The 19,553-nt window shown below is 39.5% G+C and overlaps 1 protein-coding gene across 2 annotated transcripts in view; it reads right to left on the minus strand.

The window, feature by feature from the left end:
- Window positions 1–19,553, minus strand: part of LOC129008432 (protein kinase C-binding protein NELL1) — a 931,522-nt gene that overhangs the window by 697,948 nt on the left and 214,021 nt on the right. For both annotated transcript variants that reach the window (XM_054440696.2, XM_054440695.2), the window contains exon 5: window positions 4,461–4,557. In XM_054440696.2, the coding sequence (XP_054296671.1) occupies window positions 4,461–4,557 (97 nt within the window). The remainder of the gene's footprint in view (window positions 1–4,460; window positions 4,558–19,553) is intronic.

Raw genomic sequence — 19,553 nt, forward strand, 5'->3', positions numbered from 1 at the left:
GCACTTTGTCCATTGGTGGAGCAGGTGTGCTTTGCTGGGGGGAAACCTACTCGTCTAGGCTGCCCGGATTCTTCAGAATTACCAAGAGAAGAGGCTAAGTCTGCTGGTCCACACAGACTGTGGCCACCTCTCCCACTAGGGGCTCGGGCCCAGGAAAATCCGAATTCTGTCCCTGACTCTCCAGCTGGAGTTACTGGAAATCTGCCTCCCTTGGCTGCAGAGAGGGGGCTCCCCTTTCCCGTGTGGCTCTCAGATGGACCGTCGCACCACACTGTTCTTCCTTCTCTCCATGAGTCACGCCAGCCTTCTAGTCAATTTTGATGAAAGAACTTGGATATGTTGGTTGATGGTGAAGGATTCCACTGTCAATGTTTTTAATTTTATTTTTCTAAAATTAAGCATTACTATTATATTTTAATCAAACAAGGATAATGGCAATCATTCAGAATAATAATCACTGAGATTTGTGCATACTGTCAACATGCATTTGCTCTCCAATTCTTCTTGCACTGTATGTCTTCCTTCCAGGAAGTTTTTTAAATGAAGATCTATTGGTTATAAACTGAGAGTTTCACTTCTCTACTAATGTCTTTATGTCACACTCATTCTCAAATGACAATTAAGCTTGGTATATACTACTACATTTGAGAGTTATTTTCTCTCAAAACTTGGAAAACACTTTTTCTACTGTCTTTTGACTTCTGCTTTTACTATTTAAAAACCAGCTGTTCAATTTGTTATCCTTTGTGAAAAATTTGTGTTTTGTCACTGGCTATTTTTAAGATCTTCTCTGTTTCTTTGGAGTTCTGCTATTCTGCCAATATATCTAAGTGTGGCTATCTATTTATCTTGATTTGTATAATAGGCTGCTGATGTGGCCAAAAAAAATTCTTCCCTCCTTGTATCCATATCCTTGCAATGTGATACCATGGAGCAGCCCTTCGAGAGATGAAGTCTATTTATTTACACTTTGACTCTGGATTTGGCCATATGACTTGCTTTGGGCAATAAAACATTAGCAAATGTGATCAAGCAAACAAAGCCTTGAAAATATTAATACTCTAGGGATTGCACTCTTCCTATACATGGAATCCCAGGGCTGACATGTAAATAAGCTGAGCTAGGCCACTGGAGATGAGAGACCGTGTGGAGGACAACTGAGGAACAAGAGTCAACAGCCAGCCAACCCCCAGAGAGGTGAAGAGGCTCTCAGATCATCCTGCCACCTGCTAGCATGCCAATTAACCACAGACATGGGAGGCAGCCTAGCAAGTATCAGCTTAGCCAGGTCAAAGTAGAAAATTGGGTTTTTGAGCTAAATTAAATGGCCGTTCTGATGCCTCTATGTTTTCCAAGTGAAATCAACAACATATACTTTTATTTCATTGTTCTTTCAGTAATGAGAATTAATGTCTCTTATCAGGTTTAGAAAATTCTTACCCGTTATACTTGTAATAGTTAGTGCCCATAACCTTTATCTCTGTTTATTATCGGAATTTTCAAATATATATGCATATATAGATATAATATATTCTTTATCATCTTCCTTAGTTTTTAAATATATGTATATTATAATAATATACATATCTAAGCAGCTATCTATCTAAGAAGCCACTTACAAAACAGAGGCATCAGAACAGCCATTTTATACAGATATGCGTACATATACACACATATTAAACAGATATGTAAACTTTTTTTATATACATGTATCTTTTCTATATTTTAACCTCTTTCCTATTTTCTTCTCTTTATCTCTGAAGCACTACTATTAGTTTAATTACTTTAACAATATTTTCCATTTCACAAATGCTCTTCCTACCTGTGTCTAATCTGTTTAGCAGGTTCACTGAGGTTTTTGGTTTTTTGTTTTTTTTTTTTTAACTTCAACAACTGTATCTTTCATTTTTGGAAGTGCTTTTTAGTTCAGCTATTTCTGGGCCTATTTATTGTCTCTAGTCATCATACATTCTTTATTATTTTGATTCTTCAAACATTTTAAACAGAAGTTTTTTTTTTTAAAAAAAAAAAAAAAGCATTCTTTACCTGCTAATTTCATTTTCTGTAGCCCTGTGAGGACTAACTGAGCATTTTTTTGTTTCTTTCCACTGTCATTCGTGATGACTTTAGAGCTCCTATTTTATGGACTTAATCTGTGGGCATCCTTTGAGGTCTACATCAAAAGTGACTTTCTCCAAAGATAATTTGTATTTTCTTCATCAGGACTCCCAAGGTATATAATCCAGGGCCACTTTAATATACTTTATTGAGCTTCATGGGTAAAGTAAATCTGGGTGTCAAGTCGGCAACCCTTCAAGTGCTATGGTTTACTAGTTCTCTGGGAAGTATTATTTTTTCTCATCTGGAGATGAGATGCAGACAGGATAGTTTCTGGATTGCCTCCCTCTGCTAGATAATGGACTGGCTTTACTTTAAAAATTTCCATTCCAACACTCAGTCACGCATGGGATCTAAGTAATTTCTCCCATCCTACACAGACGGTTGAAATTTAAGGCTCTAACTGAAATTTTCATAGATTGCTAGTGGGAATGCAAAAACTGGCACGGCTACTTTGAAAAATGGTTTAGCAGTTGCCTGTGAATTTAAACATACACTTAATATACAACCCAGTAATCCCATACCTACACACTCACCTAAGTGAAATCAAAACCACTGTTCACACAAAAACCTGTATGCAAATGTTTATAGTGGTTCTATTCATAATTGTTCCAAACTGGAAATAACCCAGATGTCCATCAACTGAAGAATGGATAAACAAAGTATGATACATTCATACAACAGAACTGGAATACTACTCAGCAATAGAAAACAATGAACCACTGATACACACAACAACTTGGTGAATCTCAACATACAAACTTATGTAAATACACACACACACATAATGATTCCATTTATATAACATTCTGGTAAAGACAAAACTATAGGGTCAGAAAACAGACCAGTGGTTGCTAAAGGCTTCGGGTGAGGAGAAGGGTTTAATACAAAGGGGGACGGAAACTTTTGGAGATAAAGAAATGGTTCTTTATCTCAATTATAATGATGATTATAATACTGTGTAGATTTTCCAAAACTTGTGACACTGTACATTAAATGGAATGAATTTTCCTGTATGTAAATTACATCTTACTTTTTTTTTTGTATTTTTTTATTATACTTTAAGTTCTAGGGTACATGTGCACAACGTGCAGGTTTGTTACCTTGGTATACATGTGCCATGTTGGTTTGCTGCACCCATCAACCTGTCATTTACATTAGTTATTTCTCCTAATGCTATCTGTCCCCCAGCCCCAGTGTATGATGTTCCCCACCCTGTGTCCATATGTTCTCATTGTTCAACTCCCACCTGTGAGTGAGAACATGCAGAATTACACCTTAATTTTTTAAAAATAAAAAGGAAGGAACCTAAGGCTCTAAGTTCCTGGTACTGATACCCCTCTGGCTTTCTCTCCCCTCCATATATTTGGTCCCCAAGGACCTCCTTTCGTATAAGAACAATGCTGAATTTTAAAATATTTTTGTGGTATTTTATCGAGCTTTGTAGGCATTTTGAAGCAGAAGGATTTTTAGAATATCTAGTCTGCCATATTGCCAGAAGCAAAAGTGTGTCATTCTTTCAAAGAACAAGACTGTCTTAAAATTTCATGGTATTTTTAAGTTTTTTAATTTATTTTATCACTGTATCCTTATGTTTCTGTGAAGTATAATAATGCAGTTTTTTTTTTTTTAATTTTGGATGTAGGGGGTACACACGCAGGTTTATTACATGGGTATACTGCATGATTTTGAGGTTTAGGGTATGGATGGTCCAGTCACTCAGGTAGTGAGCATGGTACCAAATAGTTTTTCAGCCCATGGCTCCCTCTCTCCCTCCCGCCTCTAGTAGTCCACAGTGTCTACTGCTCCCATCTTTGTGTCCATGTGTATTCAGTGTTTAGCTCCCACTTATAAGTGAGAATATGCAGTATTTGGTTTTCTGTTCCCAGTAATGCAATTAAACCAAAGCTCAAGGAAGCAGAGATGTATTTTTCACATCTAGACATCTACTCTAAACTGAATTAACATATAATCTGAGAAGGGAAACCAGTTTGAAGACTATCCTAAATCCTTCAGAATTGGGAGGTCAACATTTTGAAGATCATTTGCATTCTGGATCATCCATCCCTGGCAGCAGAGTGAACTGGATAACCTTGGGCAAGTCACTTAACTCTCTGCCTGGTTTCAAAGTACCTACTTCACAAATTACTGTGACAAGTAAACCAGTTTATTCATGTCAAGCACATAGAAAAGCATGTGTCACAAAGTAAGTGTTCAATAAACATTAGTAGTTATTATGCCATGCCTTTCCCACTAATGTAATTATAAACATATCTCCAATAACACAGAAAACTGACCATCGCCTATATATATACTTCAATAAAAAGAACGTTAGTGCTTACTTTGAATAAGCCATGCTTTTGGTTGCGCTGGCCAAGCCATAAATTGATTCCTGGGGGAAGGTTGGTATCTGGAGGGTCTATCACACGCTCATAAATCCTGTAAAGGCAAAGAACACAGTTACTAATAGGCTCAAAGCAGAACCAAAAGGTGCATATGCTGTTTGAAGATTGCATGCCATTAGCTGCTGTATGAAGAGAAGCCAATATGTGGCACACTTTAAATGACAGATAACACGAATGTAGAGATTTAACACTTGGACACATCATCTGGGCCCCTCCTGCTTTTGTCTCCCTTTTGGCAGGGGAGGGAGAAAGAAGGTGACATTTTTGAGTGTCCACTCTGAGCAATGAACTGCCCACAAACTCTGTGGGGAGAGTGGTTTGATACGCATGTTATAGGTGCGAAAGCTCAGATTTAGGAATCACAAATGAGTCAACCAAGTGAAGACAGCAGTGAGTAGTAGAGTTGGGATAAGAACTCTTATCTGCCTGGCTCTAAAGCCACTGTACTTTCCTTTGCACCCTGCTATTCTCCAACTTTGGTTTCTTTAGCTCCTACTCATTTCTGCAGTAACCTGAGAGAACCCTTTAAACAAGTAGATTGCAGCTGCCTAGATGATCATGTTTTTAGTCTACAGAACTATGCAGCTTAAGTCATTGTCCAACCAACAAATATTTATTGAACACTTTTTATGCTCTAAGCTCCACACTAAGCAACAGAAAATACAGCAAGAAACCAGACACACAAGGTCCCACTCTCATGGAGGAAAAGTAGATAAAAATTCTATATATGAAGAAAATCCTCATCTGATCCATACAGGCACATAACTAATACAGAAGAGGTCAGGGCCCTACCTAGGATCTTTGAAGTTTCTAACAGAGCCTACCGAACAATTAATGTCTCAGTTATTCCACCCTACCAAGGTCCGGTTAGTTGGTCACAAATCTTTTTATTTGTGCCCTCTTTAGAAATAGTCCCTGCAACCACCCACTGATCACGAGCTTCCACCTCACCCCGGCCAAGTACCTCTCAGCACCGGATGCTCAGAAGATTCTGGGTGCAGTGAAACACAGTGATCTGTAAACGAGAACTACGTCCATTTCTTGCTTTCCTGAGTCCTCGCTGAGGACTGAGCAACTGCTGCTACGTGTGTCCAGAGGTATGAACAGCTCATCAGTCCTCCCTGCTGTGATGGAGCTGACTGCCTCCTGCCAGAGGGTGATGTATTCCTCCGGTGGTTCTCACAAGGAAAGTGCAGAAGAACTGAAAGACTGTCTACTTGTGTCAAGGAAAGTGAGTGAGTGTGAGGCTGCTGCAGTTGGGAGCTGTTGCGCTGCAGTCTTATATCTTAGCTGCAGAGTCCATTACTCTACTATTCCCCACTGGAAACCTGCTGTTTCCTAACACATGCAAGGTTTTCAGCTGGCAAAGCTCCAAGCACATCAGGTCTTTCTCTACTAATTATCTTTCCATTATAAGTGGACGCTGAAAACATAATCAGGAAAAAATAAGTTTTCCTAAAAAAAAAGACAGAATGTGTTTTCTTCACAGGAATCTAACCTTTTTTGTACCTTAGAAGGAATGATTTTAGATGAAACTATTTGTCAAAACTGCCTTAACACAGGAGCATGATACACACTTCCTTTAAAATTTTTTCTCCTAATATTAGTGGAAAAACTAGAAACAAGGCAAATTTACAACATAAGAGATATGCGTAAGTTATAGATCAGCTTGAAAGAATTTACTACAGTCATTAAGTGTGATGAATATGCAAGTTATGAAACAAGAGAAAGTATATACAAAGTATTTTTCACTGGAAAAAAGGGAATGCAAAATCATTTATGCCCTATAGAGATAATGAGGCACAAATGATGTTCAATGTTGGTAAACACCAGAAGAGGCCAGAGAGAAATGGCAATCACTATATTTGGGTGACGAGGCAGAAGCATGATTTCTATAAGGCTATTTTACTAATAAATTGAAAATGTTGAACCATTTACCTTAACCACAATTTTAAAAACTTTGCCTCTGTCACAGTTAGACGAGCTTTCGATTCAAAATTTTCTTTTACGTATTCAATATGCTAGAAGATAAGCTCCAATGAGCAGAGTAGGCCCTTAATCAATATTTATTAAATGCATGAATTAATGAAGGAAGAAACAATCAAAGAAATGAACTTCCTATCCTACCTTATCTTGCAAAGCACAATAGCTCTGTGTGCCTTAGAAATAGTTGAAGAAGCAAACATCTGAGGCCCACTACCATCAGCTACAGCAGGGTGACCAAGGGCACATGTGTCAAAGTGGTGTTCTCATTTCCCATGTCATACAGCCCCCACAAAGACACCATCCTGATGCCAAGGAAGGTCTGCTGGATGCTGCCTTCCTGGCAGCCCTGCCAATCTGTTCCAAGAGGCAGTCTGCATTAGGGAATTCTGTGCAGCAGGAGGAATCAACAAACTGGATACAGATGTATCAACATGAAGAGAGTTTAAAAACACTATTTTTTTTTTTAAGAAAACTTGCTGAGGAGGGAGGAGGAAATCTACTCATGAAGAAACATCAGATAAACCTCAATTGAAAGACAGTCCACAAAATAACTGCTTGTGGTCTTTAAAATGTCAATGTCATGAAAAATAAAGAAAGGCTGAACAACAGTTGGAGATTAAAAGAGATATTTTAAAAAGACATAAAAGCTATATGCAAGATGGGATCCTGGATTAGATGCTAGGGCAGGGGGAAAAAATCCCATAAAGGACATTATTGGGTAAATTGGGAAAATTAGAATAAGATCTGTAAATTATGTAATAGTATTTTATTGATACTCAATTTCCTGATTTTGCTAACTGGGCAGTATATACTTAAGTGAATGTCTTGTTCTTAGGAAATAGGCACTGAAGTATTTAGGGGTAGAGGGTCATGATGTTTACAACTCTCAAAGGGTTCAAAATAACAATACTGTTTGTGTATATAAGTATACACATCTATGAATAAATGCTTTCTCTTCCTTCCAAATAATGCAGAATCTGGGCAAATATGATTGTTCCTTGTATCACTCCTATAAGTTTTCTGTGAGCTTAAAGTTATGTTAACATTAACAGTTTAAAAAACAGAGAAAAAACCAACAAGGTCTATAATGTATGTAAACTAAAAATTCACACATCCAAAACAATATTATTGATTAGCTAAGGATACGCACAGAATTTTCCTATCACAGGCCTGGTGGGAATGGTGAGGCAAGTAAAAAGTGAATGAATTAAACAAGAAGGGTGCACGGCACAGACTAATGCTGATAACACAAACTAAGAAATTGAATTATCACATTCCTACCTGTACCCCTATAGAAGGGGAGCTATACATGCCAGCCAAAGCAAAATCAGAATCTTAGCACAAAGGCTGCTGGTCCCTGAGGGACAGTTTGGGTGGACTGGATCATGTAAAAAGGCAGGTAGGGAACAGTGATCTGTCACTTAAATCTGGCGTCACCCAAGTCAACTAAAATGAAAGTCAAAGCTAATATAGTGAACTCTTTGCTCTCCAGTGCGGTGAGGAAACTGAGCTTTCTGATATATAGGGTACTCTGGTTAACGAGGTTTCCTTCACATCAGCAAACAGCTGATTGCCTACAATGTGTATGACACTGTGCTGTGCTGTGCTGGCTATGGGGATACATACAGGCAAATTTAGAATGGCCAATTTCTTGTCTTTAAATCTAATGCCTGAGACAGACACATGCATGGACACACCTTATAATTCAATGCATTAAATTCAATGTTTCCTGGAAGCAGAAAGGGGAAAAAAAAGAAACAAAAACCAGAATTCTGCCTGCCATAGTCAGAGAAAACTTTCCAAAGGAGACACTACACTGAGTTTTGAATGAAGAATAAAGTGGAGCTGAAAGAGCAGACATAACAGCCAGCACTTATACAACACTTAATGTGTGCCGACATTGTATATTGAGGGCTTTCAATATGTTAATTTACTAAATCCTCATAACAACACCCTCAGGTGGGTGTTCTTGGCTTAGCAAGGTCAAATAACTTGTCCTTTGTTAAGCAGCTTGTGAGTGACACAGCTGGGATTTGAAATCAGATCCTATAGTCTGTACTATGGACCACCTTGCTCTACTGCCTCTCCAGACAAGCAATGAAGGGCAGTTTCAGCCACAAAAGCCCCATCCAAGCTACTATTTATCAAAGAGTTAAAATACAGGAAAATGAAAACAGTAAATGATTTGGTAGAACTTTTAAATCAACTCTGAACAAGAGAAGACATGATTAATATATCCTGGGATGTCTTCCTGTCACAGACAGGTTTCTTATTTCCTAATAGAGCAACGTGAAAACCTAACTCATTCAAATAAAGTAAAATTCCTACCTAGGCTTATCAGAAGGAAGAGGGGAAACAAGTTCATGTGTCAAAGCTTGAAGGCAAGACTGGTCAGCTCTCCTGGAACCCACTTTGTTTTCCTCCTAAATTCACAGCTTTACTACACTTCCCAGCCTCCCTCGAAGTTGAGTGTGTCTATGGAATGGGAGTGGAAAGGTTGTGCCCCACTTCTAAGCCTACCCCTCCACCCCACCAAAAAATAATTTAAAAACTCCCTCAGGTATCTTCCATGCTGTCTCTTTCCCTTTATCTCTTTTCTCTTTCTCCCTTTCAGCTGCCTGGAGAAAGCTCTGAGGGCTAAGGGGTGGACAGAGCTACAAGACAGAGAATCTTGAATCCCTAAAGGATGATATCAAAGGCCACTTGCCAACTAGACAAACCCAACTGGACTCTTTTTAAATGAGAAAGAAAATTCTGCTATTTTAAGCCACTGAGGTGGAGAGGATATTCTGAAGTTGTGGCTAGCATAATTTACCCTGAAAAATATACCACACTGAAAAATAAAAAGGTTACTGTTGCCTTTTTCACGCCCACAAAGCCAAGAAGTATCTTAGATAGTGTGGTGTAGCAAAAATAACATAAATTTGGGATTAAACATGTTTGGGTTCGTATTGCAGTTCTGCAGTCTACTAAATGCATGACTTTAATCAAGTAATTTAATTTCTCTGTATTTCAATTTCCTCATTTAAAAAATAAGGATATTACTGTTGACTGTATGGATTGTCATGAGGATTAAACAAAATACATTACATGCCCTTGGCACTTAGTCTGTGCTGACACTGTGTAAGTCTCATGGGTACCTAAGAATGTGGAGCTGCACAGGTCATGTGACCCAGTCCAGCCTACTTGCTATAGCTCTCACCAAATGGACAAACTGAGATGGGAAGTCTCAATATCTTAGATGCTTACTTATGCTTTGAATTTACAGTTAAAAGAAATGACATCACTGTGACAGGGAATTTAAGGATTTGATATTTCAATGTTACAATGCAAGAACTCATTGTCTATTTTTGCCATACATTTCCACAATTATCAAAATTTAAGTCTTAGGTTTCTTTTTTTCCTTTATAAACTTTAAAGCTAGAACAAGCTAATATGTACCAGAAAAAAAAAAAAACATTCATTTCTGTTGCTGTTTAATCTGATATTATGGAGAAAACTGATGATCTATTTAGATACTAAACTTTGCATTAAAACAGAATTTTTCGATAAAGTATAGTTTCTATGAATCCTAAAACTGCAGTATTTTTATTATTCTTGTTTTAAAGTATCTTTTTTCAGCTTTTTTTTAACTCTTTTTGGCCATAAATCGTAAACTTTTCTATATAAATTGCTCAAAATTCTAAGCAAATATCTTATTTCTTTTACATTCTTCCAAAAATGTAATTCTTTGACATTTATAAAAGTTTTATTTTTGTGGAAAGTTAATCATAAACTCACAGAAGATTGGAAATAGGCTCAGGCAACAGGAAGAGATGGAATAAACATTTTATAAGATTGTGTGCTCAAACACACTATCAGGAAACCCCCGCCCCACTTGACACCCACACACACACCTGCACATCAATTAGCTTTTATGAGCAAAATACGGCAGCACACCACTCTTAACACTTTCACCCAGTCCAGTAGTAAGCATTTTCCCTAGTCAATTTGGGACATTTAATTGGATTTGGCCAATTTATGAAAAATGTTTCTGGGAAAATGAAAACAGCAGTAAGCAGAGGCCCTATTTTAAGTTCTCATCCAGGACTACCCTTACATTATACATTCTTTCTTTATATATTAATTTTATGCATTCTAACCACCCTATATGTTGGTTATTTCCTGATCTCTCAGAACTTCCCCATTTGGACGATCCATTCAGATGCATTCCTCAGCTCTTCAGCATGTGACACGGTAGCTTCCATGACCCACAGGGGTCTCCAAGACTCTGGTCGTGGCTGGGCCTGCCTTCCTAGACCACCTGGCTAAGGAAGGAGGAAATAGCTTTCCTGGTACCCTTGGGCCCATCATATCCATCCTGAAGTTATGTGTGTACTTCCTGACTGCTACTACCACCAATTATCTTCTGGGTCTGGAGGAAATGGAACACAGACCACAGCATTCCTGTAGATATCTCCTGCACTAGACACCCTCCCTAAGCACCCTATATAAAGTAACTCCTAACCACCTGGTCAGTCTCCATCACTTAGCTTATTTTACCCAGCACACTGTAAGCACCTTAAGATAAGGAGCCTCATCTGTCTTTTTCAAGTCAGCATTTCTACTATCTGGAAGAGAATCTAGCCAAATTCATATACTGAATGAATAAATGAATGAAAGTTCCCTGACTATATTCAGAATAGGAGAACTACAGTCAGATAGCTATAAAAGTCCTACTATGGCAAAGCTTTATGATGAGCAACTTGCAAAAATAATCCTGACTGAGAAAAATAGTCAAATGTGACACTTTACATTACGCTGATAATCATGAGATCTACGAAGTCAATGAAGATGAATGAAATGTAATAACCCTTTTCAAGTGTCCTCCTCCACCATCAATACCTTTTGAGATTCATACAAGAAGCACAAAAGAAAGAACAAGATAAACTCCTCTCACTGCTTCTCACCCAGAAAAGAGATAGAGATAGCAAATTTGAATCTATCAGGCAGAAAACTCACTAACAGAGAAACCAAAGAGATGTATTTCAGAAAGAGCAGGAAAAGCAGTCAACAACTTGAAAATTAATTAGATCAAATGGCATCTTTTTTTTGTTTGTTTGTTTGTTTGTTTGAGACGGAGTCTCTCTCTGTCCCCCAGGCTGAAGTGCAGTGGCACGATCTCGGCTCACTGCAAGCTCCACCTCCCGGGTTCACGCCATTTTCCTGCCTCAACCTCCTGAGTAGCTGAGACCACAGGCGCCCACCACCACGCCCAGCTAATTTTTTGTATTTTTAGTAGAGACGGGGTTTCACCGTGTTAGCCAGGATGGTCTTGATCTCCTGACCTCGTGATCCACCCGCCTCGGCCTCCCAAAGTACTGGTATTACAGGCGTGAGCCACTGCGCCCTGCCCAAATGGCATCTTTCTTGGAAATCACATGATTTACTGCTTAATCTGATTATGTTGTAATCAGTCTAAATGTATCACATTCCTATAGGCTATCAGATGCAAACAACGCATTTACTCTGCAACCATGAAAAATTTACCCTTTCTTTGGGCTGAAGAACACCCACTTTCCATTAGACATGAGTCTCAGGCTTTGTATTCACTTGAGCCTTTACAAGGTGCTGCCTATTAAGCTGTATGGGGAGAATTATAGGAATTTTGCACGCCATTAGTATCGATCAATATTTTAAAGTGTAAGTATCTCATTTCTAATATAATACCATGTAAAATTAAACATCTAGTCAAATGTAAAACCTGCTTGAGAGGACAAGGCAAAGATTAACTGCCACACTCCTTGTCAAAGTCAGTCATTGAATCAAGGGCTCACATTAGGAATTTTCTTCCCAAGGTGTAACCTCTCAATTCACGACTTTGGTTTAAAACACTCTCCCTAACAAGTGTACTGTCTGCTTAAAAGACTAGTCGATATTCTGTGAAGAACTTGATTTTCTCATTAACAGATAAAACCCTCAGAGCTAAACACAAAGCAATGTGGTGGTTCAACAACACTACTTATGAAGAAATATTGGATTTTTATTTACCTGGATAAAGGAAGGTTTTTGAAAGGACTCCACAGGACCTTTCCTAATTACATAAAAGAACAAATTTCCAATGTAAATCATGTGAATTGACATGTATTATGCCACTGTTCAATAACACAATATGAAGCCCAAATGAGACAGTAAATGAATAAATTTATCTTGGGCTTTGCCAAGAATTGAAGAGAAGCTCTCATGCTCTTGCTGAAGAGAAAAGTTGGAATGACCTTCCTTAGTTACATAGAGCCTCATCTTTACTGCCTTTTAGCTGGCATTAGTGAATATCAAGGTGCTCCTTGGAGAAATTTTCCTATACAGAACATAAGTTCATTCCCATCCATTTTTCCCTGCCCAATATGGTAATGGGTGACCTTGCACATGAAGCTAAGCCCCTCTTTTGGCCTTATGCTAAGGGGACATAACAGACCCTTTCCCCTCTTAGCCTCATAAGAAAAATGTGAGAATTATAACTTTCTTGAGCCCCACTAGAAAAGCAAAAGTCATGATGTCATCAGCATTATTTTTGACACCAACAAATATTGAGCATTCAGTCCATAGGTTGTTATACTCTTCAGAGCAGGTCCTCAAAGTTTACTCACTGTGACAGAGGGTTTTGCCAATTGTGTATACTGATGAGCTATCTGGGTTTTTTGTTCGTTTGTTTGTTTGTTTTGTTTTGTTTTATTTTGTTTTGTTTGAGATGGAGTCTCCCTCTGTCCCCCAGGCTGGAGTGCAGTGGCGTGATCTCGGCTCTCTGCAAGCTCTGCCTTCCGGGTTCACGCCATTCTCCTGCCTCAGCTTCCCGAGTAGCTGGGACTACAGGCACCCGCCACTGCGCCCAGCTAATTTTTTGTATTTTTAGTAGAGACGGGGTTTCACCGTGTTAGCCAGGATGGTCTCAATCTCCTGACCTCATGATCCACCCGCCTCGGCCTCCCAAAGTGCTGGGATTACAGGCATGAGCCACCGCCTCTGGCGATGAACTATCTGTTGAATTCCATATCAGGCGGCCTGGATGTTGTTAATTATCTGCTCACATGGAACACACAGCACACAGGGCTGAAACCAGAAGGACATGAAAGGAATGGCCCAAAGAGGAACTCTGTAGTCTCCTCCTGCCAATCTGTTTAACAAATCCAGAAGACACTCAGAAAATGACAAAATTGAAAAATGCACCTCAGGCATTATATCAGAAAACACAGACTGTAATGGGAAGAGAGACTACGGGGATGAATACAGTATGCCCCCAACAGGTAAGGATTGAATTCCAAGCTAAATCCACACAGAGCATGGGAAGAAGGGCTGTAACAAGGCTCAGCAGGTTCCTTAACAGCTGTCTGTAAATACAAATGCAAACAAAAAAGAGAAGGCACAAAGTTGAAGTCTGCAAGGAGATGCCTTTGCTGTGTTAAATGAGAAGGCAGAAGTGTTCAAATGAGATCAGCAAACACTGTGGAAGGGGGTTTGAGAGCAGGGTGTGGACACCCTCCACAGAGAGGAGAAAGGTCTTCTCAGAACCAAGCCTGCGTGTGACCTGCTTCATCCCCTTAGGAAACCCTTGTCAGGTTCATGCTTTTTCTTGCCCAGCAACTGAATTTCACTGTTTTCTTTTTCTCTCCTCATCTGGATCTCTAATGATAATAAGGGTGCTTTCTCTTCTTAACCATATTTTATGTCCCTAATATCACTCTTTCACTACTTCTTACCAATCCTTCTCTCTGCTTAAAATTCACGATCCAGATATCATTCTGAGATGACTGTGATTATGTACCAGGGTCAAATAACCAGCTCATATAAGTCTGTCCTAACTAGTATTTGTATCTGTGATTTGACAAAATAATATAAAGTATGCTTCATTGTTTATTTTTAATTTTTTATTATTTTTGTGAGTACATAGTAGGTGTATATATCTATGGGATACATGAGATGTTTTGATATAGGCATGCAAAGAGACAGGGTCTCAAACTCTTGGGTTCAAGCAATTCTCCCACCTCAGCCTCCCAAGTAGCTGGGACTATAGGTGCATGCTACTATACCTGGCTAGAATATAGGCTTCTTAAACATGCTGGAAAATTTGAAGCTGGTGTGATGGTTTCAAATCATGACAGATTTAGCACAACACCATCAGGATTAAAAGAGATATTAATAGGCAGGAATTAAGGCCAAATCAGATGAAATTTCACATGGAAAAATGAAAAGGGTCCAAACTTAGGGTAAATATGCTGCTTAAAGACAGAATGTGAGATCTAAGGGTAAACGGAAATACATATTAAAAAATAAAAATAAAATAAAATAAAATAAACACCTTTTTCATCAACAGTGAGCTAAGATCAGCTGTCAAAAAGGATGTTGTGATCTTCAAGTGTACCATGAGAAGAAAGTATTTATCTCATTTTATTCTGAGTCAATCTGTCCAGAGATAATCGCATTTAGTTCTAGGAACTTCTCAGATAATAAACAGACATACTTCAGAAGGAATCAGAAAAGATTGTGAGGGCATTGTGAGACGAATCAAGTGATGAACAGCTGAAGGAACAGAGATGTTCTGTCCAAAGAAGTAAAGATTAGGGAGGCCATAATAAGGTCTTCAAATATTTGGAAGATCATCGTGTAGAAGAGGAACTGAACTTGCTCTGTGTAGCACCAAGAGGGAAAACTGATACCAACAGGTGGAAGCTATAAGGAGGCACTCTGAGCTCAAGATAGAGAAAAATTTCTAGCAGTCAGAACTATAGTATACAGAGGGAAGGGGCACTCCTGGAAGGCAGTGAACTTCCAGTCTCTGAAGGGTGTTTCAGCAGATGATGAAGGACAATTAGTAAGCCTCAAACTCAGAAAGATGGAGAGGCACTGTCTCAAAATTTATAAGAGCTGCCTTTGAGTGAGCACCTCCTATAGGCCAAAAGTTTACAGATTTTATAATCCTTTCAATAACCCTAAAAGACAAGCATTGCTATACTCAATTGACAGATGTTCACAGAGATTAAAGGACTTGACTAATACTATTCAGTAAATGGTGAATTCTAAATTCAAATTCAGGTGTAAACTTCTGCCATGCCGCACTGGCTTAAAACCCTCAATTAATTCTGCTATTAAAAAGTCTAGGCCGGGCGAGGTGGCTCACACCTGTAATCCCACCACTTTGGGAGGCTGAGGTGGGTGGATCACCTGAGGTCAGGAGTTCAAGACCAGCCTGATCAATATGATGAAACCTCGTCTCTACTAAAAATACAAAAATTAGTCGGGTGTGTTGGCACTCACCTGTAATCCCAGCTACTTGGGAGTTGGAGGCAGGAGAATCTCTTGAATCCAGGACGCGGAGGTTGCAGTGAGCCATGATCGTGCCATTGCACTCCAGCCTGGGCAACAAGAGGGAAACTCTGTCTCAAAAAAAAAAGTCTAAACTCAGGCCGGGTTCAATGGCTCATGCCTGCAATCCCAGCACTTTAGGAGGCCAAGGAGGGAGGATTGCTCTAACCCAGGAGTTCAAGACCAGCCTGGGTAACATAGCAAGACCCGCATCTCTACAAAAAATAAAAAAGTTAGCTGGGCATGGTGGTGTGTGCCTGTAGCCCAAGCTACTGGGGAGGCTGAAACAGGAAGATCCCTTGAGCCTGTGGGGTCGAGGCTGCAGTGAGCTGTGACTGCACCACTGGACTCCAGCCTGGGCAACAGAGTGAGACCCTGTTTCAAAAAAAAAAAAAAAGTCAAATATTCAACCAGTGGGTTACACAAACAGCATCAGCCAGAGAAAGATCATTAGACTAGAGCCAGAAAATTCCCATTTGTGTCTTATCTTTACTTTCACGTTCTGTGACTTGGGACAAGTTACTAAACCTCTCTGAGTCCTTTGTTTCTTCATCCGTAAACCTTTAATAACCACATCTACCACACAGGATTTTCCATAAGCACAAAACAGATCATCTGCTCTGTAAAAGTACTTTGTAAAGTCTAAAATGCTTTTCACGAATGCTTTTCACAAATGGAACACTATTAATGTTTTTAGGTGAGATCAATGCCTTTATCTTCACAGAATAACCTAAAAGACATTTGAGTTTGAAATATTTTCAGGCAAAATACCAAAAACCTCATTGAAGCCACTTGGCTCAACTGGCTAGAACATAGTATCTAGTGTTAGCTTCACAATTTCTATAAAAAAGGTGCTTAAAAGTCACAATCTGATAGGAAAGAGAGGGGAGCATTAACCTGTGAAATCACTCCCTAGATGGTGCCATTGAGGGTACATCAAGGCCACAGTCATCAGTCCCATCTTTTCCAGAGGTTCAGAGCAAAATGTGCTGCTCCTAGTGTTCAATTATACCCCAGGCCAGCTGCCTCCAAAATACTTGCTGATGCTCACAAGTGGGTGATAATTTAGTGCAAACCCATATTATTATTCACCTAGATGAAGATTTAGGTGTTAGGTTCCAGTGATAATAAATCAAAAGCCTGCTGCTCACATAAAACAGACATTGGTAACCAGGACTCTCAGGGTTGGAAAGGACATTGAAGGTCTTCTGATCCAACCACTATCTGCTACTTGCTATATTAATATGTAAGAATCCAAAAGCCACCTGTCATTCAGTGAGCATGTGTGACATCCTCATGTAATAGTTTAAAGCTTCCCAGAGCAAATGAATATCACCCTAAAGGCCTGATGATTGACCATTCCCAAACAACCCATACAAAATATATCAGGGACTAGCAGTTATGGTAAGGAACACAGGAATTATTTTGCTCCCTCTCCATGAAGTCTTTGTACAGCATAGACTACACACACACACACACACACACAAACACACACACACACACCTCAAACACTGGCATCTCCACATTCAAGCAGGGATTAGTATTTTTTGACTTTCTGACTTTTTCAGGAGTTTGAAAACCACCAAAGGTCCCTTGGCAATTCCCAAACTTTACTAGGCAGTAGGATAGCCCCATAAGCTTTTCAAAAATACAAATTCATAGGCCCCTCACAAAATCAGACTTATAGGTGCCAGCCTGGCCCCATGTGGCTCATACCTGTAATCCCAGCACTTTGGGAAGCCAAGGTGGGCATATCACTTGAGCCCAGGAATTCTAGACCAGCCTGAGCAACATGGCAAAACACCATCTCTACAAGAAATATAAAAATTAGCTAGGCACGGTGGCATGTACCTGTGGTCCCAGTAACCCAGGAGGCTGAGGTGGGAGCGGGAGAATCACCTGAGCCCAGGGAGGTTGAGGCTGCAGTGAGCCCAGATTGTGCCACTGCACTCCAGCCTAGGCAACAGAGTGAGACTATGTCTCCAAAAAAAAAAAAAAAAAAAAAAATCTCTGATAGAGGCCTCATTTGGCATTATCTGCCCTTGAGCAGCAGAGTCAGGCTTGGCTGGGAGCTCCTGACCCAGCCACAGGATATAGCTCCACTACAGCCAAGCAAGCCTATGATGGAAGTAGTTGGGCCTCTTCCTTTTTTTTTTTTTTTTGAGACGGAGTCTTGCTCTGTCGCCCAGGCTGCAGCACAGTGGCACGATCTTGGCTCACTGCAAGCTCCGCCTCCCGGGTTCATGCCATTCTCCCACCTCAGCCTCCTGAGTAGCTGGGACTACAGGCACCTGCCACCACGCCCGGATAATTTTTTGTATTTTTAGTAGAGACGGGGTTTCACCATGTTAGCCAGGATGGTTTTGATCTCCTGACCTCATGATCTGCCCGCCTCGGCCTCCCAAAGTGCCGGGATTACAGGCGTGAGCCACCACGCCCGGCTGGGCCTCTTCTTAAAGCATCTCCGAGGCAAAGTAAGAGGCATAGGGAGGGGATTTTCCTCTGCAGGACCGTTTCTAGAGGTTTTTCTACATGAATTAAAAAAAAAATGAGAAAGTAGTACAAATAAAAGAAAAATTCCTACAGTGTCCCACCATTTTGCAAAGCATTATAAAGAAATGAAAGAGTTCTCCTGACTATGCCCATTAATAATAGTTGTTTGGATGAAGGATGAATAGACAGATTAGATAGATTAGATAGATAGATACATAGATAGATAATATATAGGTAGGCACCAGTAAATTTATTTTGAAAATAATATTATATCCCTGTCCTCTTAGAGACTGCATTATAGGGCAGATGAACAGCAAAACAAATAAATAACTTTATTTATTATAAAATTAAGGTGAGCTGAATATTCTCCATGTGTCCCAGCCAGATACACTCTCCACCCCTCTTTGCCTGGCTTTGGGCCACAGGAGACTGACCTGTATCAAAAGTTCCTCTCCTTTTGGTTCCACTTGGTTTCAGTCAAAGGCAAGTACTAGCAGGAGTGCAGGAAGGGACTGAGGTTGGAGTACTAATTAATTAATATATTAAGGGCATAGCACAGTATTAGCTGAATAATGGTAGCTACTTCTATTAAGAACAAAAACAAAAAGTGAAGAAGGTCCATAACTACCAAGCGGTGCTTTTTTCCCTCTCTCTCAGCTGCTGTCTACAATCTTCCCAATATAAATGTGCCAATACAAACTTGATTGTTTTTTAATAATGTTTACAGAGAGGACAACTTGTGTGCCTTGACTTCTGCTTTGTAGCAAGCACACTGAATTATTCATTTAGTTTGGGGCTCTTTCTTTTAAAAAGTAATCATCATCTTCTTGAAATAAATTTTTATTTTTTCAGGCTATCAGTCCTGTCAGACTTTAGAAGTTCGCAATCATGGAAGAAGAGCAAAGCAATTTAGATAAAATTTCCTGTTCTGAAGGAAGACTTTTGTTATTAAATGTGAGGCATTCAATAGTAACTGCCAGCTGTTTAATCAAAAAGTTATTGTTCATTGTGGAAGAAAAATTGAAGTTTGGAAAACAATGGGCTACAAGCTCGGAAAGTGTCTGATGAAGTTCCAAATCCTTTTCAAACTCCAACTCATCATTTAAACTATAATGGCCCATGTCTGGTAAGGTACTTCATGGATGATAATAAGAAAATCACTGAGACGACTGAGATCTCCTATCATCTCTTTAATTATCTCCTTTCTTGGTGGCC

Source organism: Pongo pygmaeus, chromosome 9, assembly GCF_028885625.2.
Source record: "Pongo pygmaeus isolate AG05252 chromosome 9, NHGRI_mPonPyg2-v2.0_pri, whole genome shotgun sequence".
NCBI lineage: Eukaryota > Metazoa > Chordata > Mammalia > Primates > Hominidae > Pongo > Pongo pygmaeus.